The 11,330-nt window shown below is 51.8% G+C and overlaps 1 protein-coding gene across 1 annotated transcript; it reads left to right on the top strand.

The window, feature by feature from the left end:
- The first annotated feature begins 553 nt into the window (after nucleotides 1-553).
- On the top strand, nucleotides 554-4,366 carry nipal3 (NIPA like domain containing 3). The gene is made up of 11 exons (XM_018746130.2): nucleotides 554-816; nucleotides 1,425-1,493; nucleotides 1,589-1,760; nucleotides 1,918-1,977; nucleotides 2,329-2,474; nucleotides 2,603-2,699; nucleotides 3,178-3,313; nucleotides 3,464-3,552; nucleotides 3,647-3,710; nucleotides 3,893-3,987; nucleotides 4,105-4,366. Exons 1-11 carry the CDS (start codon nucleotides 757-759, stop codon nucleotides 4,287-4,289), a joined length of 1,173 nt encoding a protein of 390 aa, XP_018601646.1. The 5' UTR covers nucleotides 554-756; the 3' UTR covers nucleotides 4,290-4,366.
- Nucleotides 4,367-11,330: the final 6,964 nt, after the last annotated feature.

The following is an 11,330-nucleotide window of genomic DNA, read 5'->3' as shown; positions in this document are numbered from 1 at the left end:
TCCCTTTGGCTTGTCAGCTCTGTCCTGTCGGCCGGGTTTGCGTTGTCCCATCGATTGCAGTCGATGTGAGGCCACTGGATGGGTGTGTTTGCACCGTAGGGTTAGTGGTGCGTGTGCAGCAGCACCCGGATGGCAGCACAGTCCCGTTTCCTGCCCGAACACCTCTTCCGGCATCGTCTTTTGAGAAGGTTTGCGTGGTTGAACAATATCATGTAATGTAACGTGTTTTAACACTCCTTGCAATCTGCAGAACTGGGGTGTCCTTCCATTAAAAGTGCCTAGTGAAGTTACAAGGCAGAAATCAAGATGTTCATTATTACTACCGTCATCCATCTATTCAATTTCATTTTAAATTTTACTTTGAACTACATTGCGGGGTGACGTCACACCCCGCAACATGAGAGCGGCGTCATTCACATGGGCGTGTCCTGGCCCCTAGTGGGCGTGTCTCCGCTCCTGGCGGGCGTGTCCTATTTCCTGTCGAGGGCGCATGCCCAGCGTGCGTTGGGCGTGTCCTGGGCATGTCCTGAGCCTATGGTGGGCGCCCCCTTCGCCCTAGTGGGCGTGGCCCGCTCTCGGCCTCTTCCTGTTGGCGGCTGCGCTGTTAGCTGTTAGCTATTAGCTGTTAGCTGCTCGATGGCGGAGACGCTGTGCTGCTATTTGCGCTGAAAGAGGGCGGTTCGTCCCACTTCGTTGCTGCAGCTCCACTGCGGTGCGGTAAAACACAGTAAACTGCGGTTCGTTTTCGCGAGGGACATGGCGGCGGTGGAGCTGAGCCGAGTGGACGGAACGCACTTCGAGTCCTCTTCATACACGGTAAACTTGCGCCGTCTTCTTGTTTTTTTTTTTTTTTTTTTTTTTTTTCTTTTCTTCACCTCAGCTGTTCTGCCTTTAGTTTCCTCTCTAGTCAACGTCTTGTTCGCATTGTATTTTTGTTGTTGTGTGTATGTAGATACATAATGATAATAATATTGTTGTTAATGGTAAGATACACGATCTGAACTGTCAGAGCGACAGACAGAATAATTGAATATCATCATCATCATCATCATGATCAGTAGCTCTGTTTGTTCAGTCCCACACTTTGTGACTTTTCCCTCCACTCTTCTTTGTTACAAATTCCACACATACTGGAGCTGAAACGCTGAACACACACCGCTGACAGGTGTCTCAGTTCGTCCACCAGTGTAGAGCACTGTGTGTATGTGCGCGCGCGCTCGATGAACACATCACGAGCTCTTGTGTGGAATAAATTCACACCGTGACGTCATCAGGGCTGGAAAACAAAGAGTAAATAAGCAATAGCATTCGGAACAGAAACCTCACACCCCCGTGCAAACTCATTTTCTCCGTCTTGAGCGTCGACAGTCGTGTCTCTTACCTTCTTCCTTTTTCCCGTGTCTGTGTGTGTTGGTTCTCCGCAGGAAAACCTCATCGGTACCTTGCTGGCGATCTTCGGCAATCTCCTAGTGAGCGTCTCCCTCTGCGTGCAGGTGAGCCAAGGGGACAGCGTGCGGTGCTTTCGCCCTGTTTTACCTGCTCTCTAACTTTGCTTTTACCTCCCTCCTCCGACAACTCGTCGCTGCAGAAATACAGCCACGTCAGTCTCGCCGGGAACAAGGACCCGCGGGCCTACTACAGAACCAAGACCTGGTGGGTCGGCCTGCTGCTCACGGTCCTGGGGGAAGTGGCCATCTTCGTGTCGTACGCCTTCGCCCCTCTGTCGCTCGTCGCGCCCCTCGGCGCCGTCTCCGTCATCGGTACGCTTTTCGCCCGTTCTGCTCCGCAACGCCACGCGCTGTCGTGCCAGTAAGGGGTCGTAATTGGCGGCGCTGAGCCGACAGACCCGAGTGCGTTTGTGAAGAGCCGCAGCAATTTGGAGGCCGCGACAAAAGAACGATATCTGTCTCTCCACAGCCAGCTCCATCTTGGGGTTCGTCTTCCTGCGGGAAAAGTGGAAGCCCAAGGAGTTTGTGCGTAAGTGTGAGCCCGGAGGCGCTGGTCCCTCGTGCAGAGTCGGCGACTCCCCAGGCAAATCGCATGGAAATGCGACACGCAAATGTCCCGTTTCACACAGCACCAAGGGGGAGGCTGGAGATGTGGAGATTTCTTTGGTCAGGCAGCGAGGGATACGGTATAACAGTTTGTCATGATATAACTGTAACAGTTACGCGCACACACAAAGTTTATACATGGAACAGTAATTTATAATGTTTACCACTTTGCTCACATGCGGCTCGTCTTAGGAGTAACGTTGGCCTTTCTGAGCGTGAACCGATTACCGCTGCTTGTGTACGGGATGCAACGTGCTGTGTGTGCACTGTACAGGCCGGTACATCGTTTCGTTTATCGGATGTGCGCTGACGGCCGGCGGGACGTACCTCTTCGTGACATTTGGGCCTAATTCGCACGAGAAGCTCAGCGCAGAAAACATAGTGAAGCACGTCATTGGCTGGCCTGTTCTTCTCTACCTGGTGAGGCTTCTGTTTTTCACCACACTGCATGTACCTCGTAGTTCCAGTACCGCTGAATACTACAGTATTAACCTTGCATATTCACCAGTGAAGTGATTCTTGTCCTTTTTCTGTTGTCATTTTTCCAGCTTCTGGAAATAATTGCTTTTTGTCTGCTGCTGTACTTCTACAAACAGCGGAACGCCACCTACCTGGTGGTCATCGTTCTCCTCGTCTCGCTGCTGGGTGAGTCCGGCGCTTCCTGTTTGCTTGTTTTCCGCCAGCTGTTGAGACCCTTAAGTGGCCAATCTCTGGAACCGGGGAAGGGCCCAGGAGTTCCCAGTCTTGATCCCAGTGTAGTGGAATGAGTTCCCTATGTCCCTCAGCTACTGAATCCCTCCCACATTGAAGAAGGGTCTCAAACCCATCTTTTTGAGAGCCGCTTCTCTCTTGATCTAACAGCTCCATGAGTGAGTCCAGCATCATCTGCTATGGTTATCTGTGTATTTGCTGTTTGAATGTCACTTCTATAGGAGCTACTGGAGGGATGTGAACCAGAAACATGGTGGTGCGAGACACACAAGCTTTGTGCCCATAGTCCTGTGTGTATCTTAAGCTCTTTGTCTGCTTTTGGTGCTTTTTTTTGTTTACTCTGTTTTATGTCACTGTCAGGGCGAGAAATGATTGAATTGAAATGTTTGACGCACCTTGTATCCGGCCTCAGGTTCAGTGACGGCCATCACCGTGAAGGCAGTGTCCGGCATGGCTGTCCTCAGCGTCCAGGGGAACCTGCAGCTCACTTACCCCATCTTCTATGTGATGCTCGTGTGCATGGTGGCCACCGTGGTCTTCCAGGCATCGTGAGTTCACTACAGGTTTCAAGTTTGTAAAGGACATCAAGTTGTGTGTGTTTGTCGCTCTTGTGTACGTATCCCGTTTCTGGGCGAAATGGCCCTGTTTGGGTTGTAGGTGGAGCTTTCAAGTCCCTCTCTTTCATTGATGGATTTCAGATTTCTGTCTCAGGCCTCCAGCCTCTATGATTCCTCCTTGATTACCAGTGTGAACTATATCCTGTCCACGGCGTTTGCCATCATCGCTGGTGAGTGCACTCCGGGCCCAGGCATCCATGCCCCCAGCCCACTGCTTTCCCACAATGGAAAGGTTCGAGCTCCATGTCTGTCCCTGTGTTTTAGGAGCTGTGTTTTACTTGGAGTTCAACCACGAGAGCGTCCTGCACATCTGCATGTTCCTGCTGGGGTGAGTTTGTGAGATCCCCGTACAGTCGCCTCACCAGGCAGAATGAAGGAGCGCAGGACAAAACCGCGGCGAAGAGGAATGATACAGAATTGTAGAGTGAAACAGAAATAATTGCCGAGTTTTGATGCGTTTGAGAATTGGAAAAGCTGGTAAATGAAGCTCCGAATGGTGTTGTCTTGCAGGTGTGTCATCTGCTTCTTGGGGGTCTTCCTGGTCACGCAGAACAAGAGGAAGACAAAGGCCTTTGAGCCCTATGTAACAATGGACATGATGCAAGGTCGGTGCTCCTCTTGAACCGGCATTCTTGTCCTCCATTCTCACGCCGTAGCTGACAGGTAAACGCGTTCTCCATCCTGAGTTGTGCTGAAGTGTCTTTTCTCACCTCTCTCATCAGGCATTCCAACGATCCACGACAAGGGCCGTGCCGTCCAGCCTGACTACAACGGCTCCTTTTCCTACGGCACCCTGGTGAACAGCGAGAGCGTGATCCCCGCGGCTCTGCCCGCCGTGCCCGAACAGGTGTCGGCCTTCCCCGGCGGCACCCCCGTTGCCAGGTCGGCTGCCTTCAAGCAGGACTGAGAGCAGAGCTGCAGGAGCCCCGGAGGAGCGTGGTCAGGAGACATGGGGACCCTTGGGGCGGAGGGAGGCAGTGGCGGCAGCGGCAGCAGTGGTTTGCTCTTGGCGTTGTCTTGGTTCCCTATTGGAGCTGCTCTTCCGGTTCCTTCCCTTGTGTCCGTCTCTGACTCGTAGTTTGGCACCTTTGAAGGACTCTGCACGCATTGGGCAGCTGCAGCTCAGCCCAACTGCTCTTTCTCGCAAAACTGCTGAGCAGGACGGGATCCTTTTGGACCAAGAGCATCTCTCCACCTGTCGCCTGCAGACTGTTGGGCTGCATGGCGATTTAGGACAACTGTGAGACTTGGACACAGACACAGAGCCGTGGCCGGAAAGTGGATCAAATGAAGAACAGGGACTCGGGAGTTGTGCCTTAATGCGTTGCTGTCTTAAGTTTGTCCAACGTGTTTGGAATTTGAGTCTTTGTGCTGCTTAAAATGGCTTAAAATGTTTCAGTGGGTTAAAAAGGCTGCAGTTACTGCAACACATCTGACTGCGCTTTGTGTCCAGAGGCCTCCCGGACCCCCTGCATACCTGTCGTGATCAATCAACAGTACAGTGGTTACAGTTAGTGACATAAGCGAGCTTTGAGCCAAGAAGACTGATTACAGCGGCTCCTCAACTTCCACACAAATATGGGACCAGAACTTGTTTTATTCATTACTTCAGAGTAAACTTTACCACGAAAGTGCAAGTAATGAGAAGTTACCAATACAGACTAAAATACCCTGTAATACTGCAGCTGCAGTAGTACCCTTGAGCAAGGTACTTACCCTAAAAATTGCTCCAGTAAAATTGACCAGCTGTGTAAATAACAGGTAAATAATTGTAAGTAGCTTTGGAGAAAAGTGTCAGATAAATGTAAATGTTGCATCTCTAGAAATCTGACAGTGCTGTAGTGGCAAAAAAGTACTCCAGATTTTCTTTTAATATCTGTACTAAGTTGGAGCTACATTAAAATAAACTAAAAGGGCTGAACATAAAAATACTCCACTGTTGACTGACTGGTCCCATAAACGTGCAGCGTTCCTTGTTGCTGATCAGCAACAGCACAGTGGAGTGTAGACGCTGCAGGTGAGTTCAGTTAAGGTGATTCCATAGTCCCGTTGCGTTTGGATGCTCTGTTCCGCTGGCTGTCTGTCGACTTGGAGGGAAAACACGGCTCGCGATTGCTCGGCTACACGCACAAACTTTAAATAGATAGGCAAAGAAAATGCAGTGATTACATAAAAATAAACAGTTTGAAAATTTGGAACTTGACTATTGTAGGAGGAGCCTGTGAACAGCATCTGCATGGTGTGGGGTGGGGGGGATGTTTACACAGTGACTGCAGGGCAGAATTTAGCGTTTCTGGTCCCAAAAGTCCAACAACTAGATGTGTGGTGTAATGTGCTGTAGCCGTCGTGGTCAACCGCTGCTTTGCCGTATCACTTGCTGACAGTCAGTGCTGTTCCAGTGACAAAACAAGCTGTTTAGTTAAAGGTCAACTTTCTCACACACACTCATTTCTGAAACCGCCGTCCCAAGCTGAAGCCTAAGCCGGTAACACAGGGTGCAAGGCTGGATGAGGAGGGGATGCTCCCAAGATGGGATGCCAGCCTGTCACAGGGCACCCCAAGCAGGACTCAAACCTCAGACCTGCCAGAGAGCGGACACAGGCCAAACCTGCTGTGCCACCACACCCACCTGGTCAACTTTAATCTGGTTCTAATACAGACCATCTGGAGTGCGTACGTGCGTGTGTGTAATTAGTCCTGTTTAACCTCATTACCTTTTGCTGCTGTATCTTTACATGGACTCATAGTGGTGAATAAACCAGAATGTGAATAACTTTCAGAAAAGTGGTTAATGAGTCATGATCACTGGCATGTAAAGGTCATTCTTCAGCTGTTCCATGTCAGCAGTTCTCCTTGTTCATGGAAACAGGTTGGTATTCGATGGAATGCGGATCCCAGTCAAACGGGAAAAACAGACTTCTTTCTGAGGTCAGTGGTTAAACTTCAGAGTTAGTGGTTCAAACATATGAACAGTTCTTCACAAGGCTCCCGGTGGAAATAAAACAGCAACAAATTCAGAACTTTTATTTATTGAATCTCAGAAAAAAGCTCCAGTTGCTTGACATTTTACGGTTCTGAACACTCCCTACGAGAGGAGCCCACATAGCAAAGCAACAAGCTGAAGTTCCCAGACTGGTTCCTATCTGAACATGTTCCTGTTAAGGTCTGCACGACTCTGATCGTCCTTTGTGTGCTTGAGAAGTTGAGAAGAGCAGCAGTGACTCCACATGTCAGAACTACAGGGACCATGTGAATAATTGCAGCATGTTCCATACTGTCAGTCCAATTCCCACAGTACTTTCACAGAAATGTCAGTGTCAAGTGTCCTCTGTACTTCTGGGTGGACGTTGCGTTTTTGTTCTTTGCTGCACGTTCAGATGAGCAGCAGAGCGAGGGCACTGGGCGGTGCTAAAACTCTCTTTCAACGATGTGCTTGGAGTCTGAACCTGAAATGGAAGACGGCACAGTGACAAAACCAGTCAAATCTGCAGTGGGTCCGAGGACCGTGCCTGGTGGAACCTGTCTAGCTGTGATGACGAATGTGCTGGTGTTGAGAAGAAAGGAGGATGCATCAACCTGACCTGTGAGACTCTCCTCTGGCTCATGCTCACCTTGGTCATTCAGGTGGTCCGCTGGCCTTTCCTGCACCCCGTGACCTCCTGCTGCGCTCCCTGTGTGGAGAGGAGAACCTCAGGGCCTTTGGCCTTGGTTCTTTAGGGAGGGAAGTCCTCTCCACATCCCTGGATTTATGCAACTAGAAGGTTAAAAACGTGGATGACATCTAGCTTTGTAGATGTGAAGCAGGAAACGGAATGTGTCTCTATCGTTGTGGAGTTCAGCTCTCACTTTGTATGCGCTGCACCTCCAGCTCTGCCAGGACCTCTGGCTCCTCCATTTCACCTTTATCTGCACCACAAGAGACCTTAATGAGCTTCTCCGTCATTTGAATGTTCCTTCATCCTCCTATGTTCCACAGAAGATATGAAACATCACAAAGACATTGGCTTCATAGCCCTTGTAAATTACTTCATAAGCCTCTTTAGAGATACTAATGTCCCCACCCCCAGTCACATCTTAATCATGGCATCAGGTGGAGTTTCTCTTCACGGACCGTTGGCAAACAACCCTCCCTCCAACACCCGCCCCACTGGTAGGTCTCTCAAAAAAATGACGACCAGCTGTCTGTAGTGACACCACTGAGACGTACAGTATATAAGGCGCCCGGTCTAACGGTGAGAAAGAATGGAAAGGCATTATGGGCACCTTGGTGCTTTTGCTGCTCGTCTTTGACTAGCTCTACAGAGGCCACACCCACCCCCATTTACAGTGGTTTATAGGCCACACCCCCGCCTTTTCCTCTTTCTTTTTTCCTACTGTTTAGTTCAGCAAAGGTCAGTGTCTGTCTGACTTCTGTTCTGCCCACATTCCCTCACTCACCTTCAAAAAGTGTTATTGATCTTTTTCATTTGATCCAGTACTGTGCTGAATCACTTAAATGCAAGTACTACTTGACTTTGAGGGGCTTTTCTCTGAAGCAGCTAACAGTAAGTAATACAGCTGGGTAATTTTAAGATAAATACCTCACTCAACAGAACTCTGGCTGAAGGGGGGATTTGAACCTGTAACCTTCAGATCTAGAAGCAGCAGCTCTAACCAACCATTACACTACCAGCTGTCTCTCTGTTGCCATGGTGATGGCACATGCTGTGCACCCAGCTGTCAAAGCTTAACTGCCCCGTGCGGCCCTCCCGGAGAGCCAGGTTAACGCGGGTCCTCGGCTCCGCCTCCGACCTGCAGCCTCGTGACTGGACCTTTGTGAGCTGCTCGCTGGCGGGGAAAAAGACCAACCGTTGATGGCTGTCAGGTCCTGGACCACTTCGGTGGAGAACGGTGTCGTGGGTCTGTCTGCGACAAAAATAAACGCAGAAGTCACATGGCGATGATGTCACATGGTGCGTATTCAGCGTTAAATGCCGCCCTGCCGTTTCGACAGGCTCCGCAAGTGGCTCTCATCGTTTGTTTGTTTGCCATTTATCTCAGACCCTGCGGAGCTTTTAAAGTTTCAGCCGACATTATAAAAGTGCTCAGTGACGCGTTTTTACCTCACCTCACCTCACCTCATCCATTACTCCTGCCTGTCCAGGCAGGCAGAAGTAATGGATCATGGAGTGGAGAATGGCACTTCTGAGATGACTCCGTGAACGTGTGTTCGCGTGGCACCGTCACACACCAGGCAGACACTTTGGTGTGGCATTAAACCTATAGCCACTCCCTGGGGGGTGAAGGGTCTGCAGGGTCCCTGCCATCGTACCATTGGCAATGTGTCTGTCCTCGAGCGCTCAGTGCTCAGGCCCCGCTCTGTACAAGCACGATGAGTGCGTTTGTGCGTTAACTCAGTTGACAGGTGACCGCGCTGCGCTGTCAGGGGTGTCGAAATGTGGGACGACATCCAGCAAAGCCCAGTGAACCTCGAGGAAAAGAGGTGTCTGCCGGCTACTGGGTAGCGTCCCCTGTGCCGACATCCCTCTTGGGTCCAACACACAGAGGGTCGCACCACACGTCCACTGACTGTAGAACATGGCGAGAACCCGGAAAGGGGACAGTGTGAGACTGCCGTCTTCCTGGGGGGGCGAGTGCCCCAGTGCGCTGGGAAGCCGTCCTACCTGTGGGCTCCGTAGGGGCCTCCGCCGGGGCGTTTCGCTTCTTGATGTCGGCGCTCGGCGTGCAGCCCATGGTCCCGATGGTCCCGGTGGTCGTGACGGTTCCGAAAGCACCGGTCCCGCTACCCCGGCGCTCTCAGGCGCGCTGCGGCCGCACCCCGAGACCCAGCATTGTGTTTGCGCTGCGTCCTCTTCCTGCAGTCCTGTCAAAGGTCTGATCCTGGCAACAGAGACACGGTCGCGTCGCCCCAGACCGCGGGGCGGGGCGGTCCGGTTTCACCGCACAGACAAGGCGTTCTGCGAACACAGAAAGAGCTTAATCTTTTAATAATTCACTCAGTTAATAGCAAAGCTCTGTGCGTGTGTGTGTGTGTGTGTGTGTGTGTGTGTGTGTGTGTGTGTGTGTGTGTGTGTGTGTGTGTGTGTGTGTGTGTGGAGTAGCCAGCTGCCAACACCATGTAGCCCTCATCTGTACCCGTACATGTCCATCGGCTCTCGGCTCTGGCCCATTTTTCGCAGCAGCCGGCACAGTGGTTAGAGCTGTCATCATGTGATCGAAGGATTTGGGTTCGAATCCCACTTCCTGAAGCTACTGTCCATACTTTCCCTGAACTGACACAGTCAAAATAAGTTATATTTAGCTGACACTTTTCTCCAAAGCAACTAATAATGTTAAGGTTCTTACAATTATTAACCCATTTATACAGCTGGGTAATTTTTACGGGTGGGGGGGGGTTTCGTCCCCTCGATTTTGCTCCGCCCCCTCAGAGCCCCTCCCTCTCCGTGCTCCGCCCCCTTCGCACCCTTCTCCAGCATGCTGCGCGAGGGAAGCGCGCCGTGCGGCGCTGGACGGGACGAGGACGAGGTGTTCGGGGAGCCGGACCACGTGTCTCTGTTTGCCTGCGGTGTCCATGAGGCCGTGTTTGAGGAAGAGTGTCACCGGGTAAGAGCGGCCCTCACTCCGTGTGTGTGTGTATGTGTGTGTGTGTGTGTGTTTACACACCCACCGTCATCACCAGCCGACAGTCCAGATTAGAGGCAGGGCTAAAGGGGGAGGAACCCCCCACCCCCCACCCGCAGGGCCTCTGTAGGCCACCATGGGGCCTGGTGCCCTCAGTTCGTCCTTTGTCAATCAATCCATCAATCAGTCAATCAAAGGTTATCAAATTTATCAAATGCACAACAATACAGCAAACAGCAGCGGTTACTGGCAGTGAAACGTCTTTTTCCACAACCTCACTGGAGGGTAAAAAAGAAACAATGTCCATTAAGATTACAAATAAGTTAAAAACGTTTGCAAAACAACAACACAATAGGCACAGTGAGACAGCGAGTAGCGCTGCTGTCTCACAGCGCCTGGGTGGTCGGAAAGGACGTGGGTTCGAACCCCGCTCGGTCTGTGTGGAGTTCGCATGTTCTCCCCGTGTCTGTGTGGGTTTCCTGTGGGTGCTCTGGTTTCCTCCCGCAGTCCAAAGACATGCTGTTCACGTTCCCCCATAGTGTGTGAGTGACACAGAGAGTGTGTGTGTGTGTGTGTGTGTGTGTGTGTGTGCGCGAGCGAGCGAGCGAGCGAGCTAGCGAGATTTTTGTGTAAATGCACTGCTGACTTGTGTGCTGCAGCGCCTCCTAGTGGACACTCAGAGCACAGCCATCCCTCCACCATGTGAACACACAACACAGTGAGCGCAACACCCCCCCCACCCACACACACACACCCATCCAGTTGACCTGTGAAATTAAACCCACTCCGCCCACGCCCCCCCCCGCACTCTGCTCCATTCCATACGCATTGCTGGTGCCCCCAAGAGGCTCTTTATCTGCGTTCAACTGACCCCCCCCCTCCATCACAACCAGAGCTGCTGTACTAATTTCCCTCTGAATACGTGTCGCAGGACGACACCCTTAGGAGAGGTGGACGGCAAAGGTTCGAGAGCCCTGGCCTGGCCCTGTTGGCGAAGAGGAGGAGGAGGAAGCGCTAGCGCCCCAGGGCGTTTGGCTCCTCCTCCTCAGAATGTTCCGGGGACAGAGTGACTTCTCCTCAGCGTCCTGCTCGGGGTCGTCCGCCGTTTTCACGACCTCCTCAGCGCACAAGGAGCATCTCTGCTGGGCGAAGACACTCGTGGCAATGGGGCGAAGGTCTCAATGTAAGCTGAGCCGAGACCCCCTGCGGGGTGCAAATGGGCGGAGCCAAAGGGATCACCGCCTTTCTACGCTCCTCACACACCTTGGTTAACTCGCCCTTTTCGTCCTCCGGAAATACGGCCGTCGAGTGCTTCGCAGGACTCTCA

Source organism: Scleropages formosus, chromosome 15 (genome assembly GCF_900964775.1).
Source record: "Scleropages formosus chromosome 15, fSclFor1.1, whole genome shotgun sequence".
Lineage (NCBI taxonomy): Eukaryota > Metazoa > Chordata > Actinopteri > Osteoglossiformes > Osteoglossidae > Scleropages > Scleropages formosus.
Note: the sequence above shows the minus strand (reverse complement) of the source record. Positions and strands in the feature narration are given on the sequence as shown.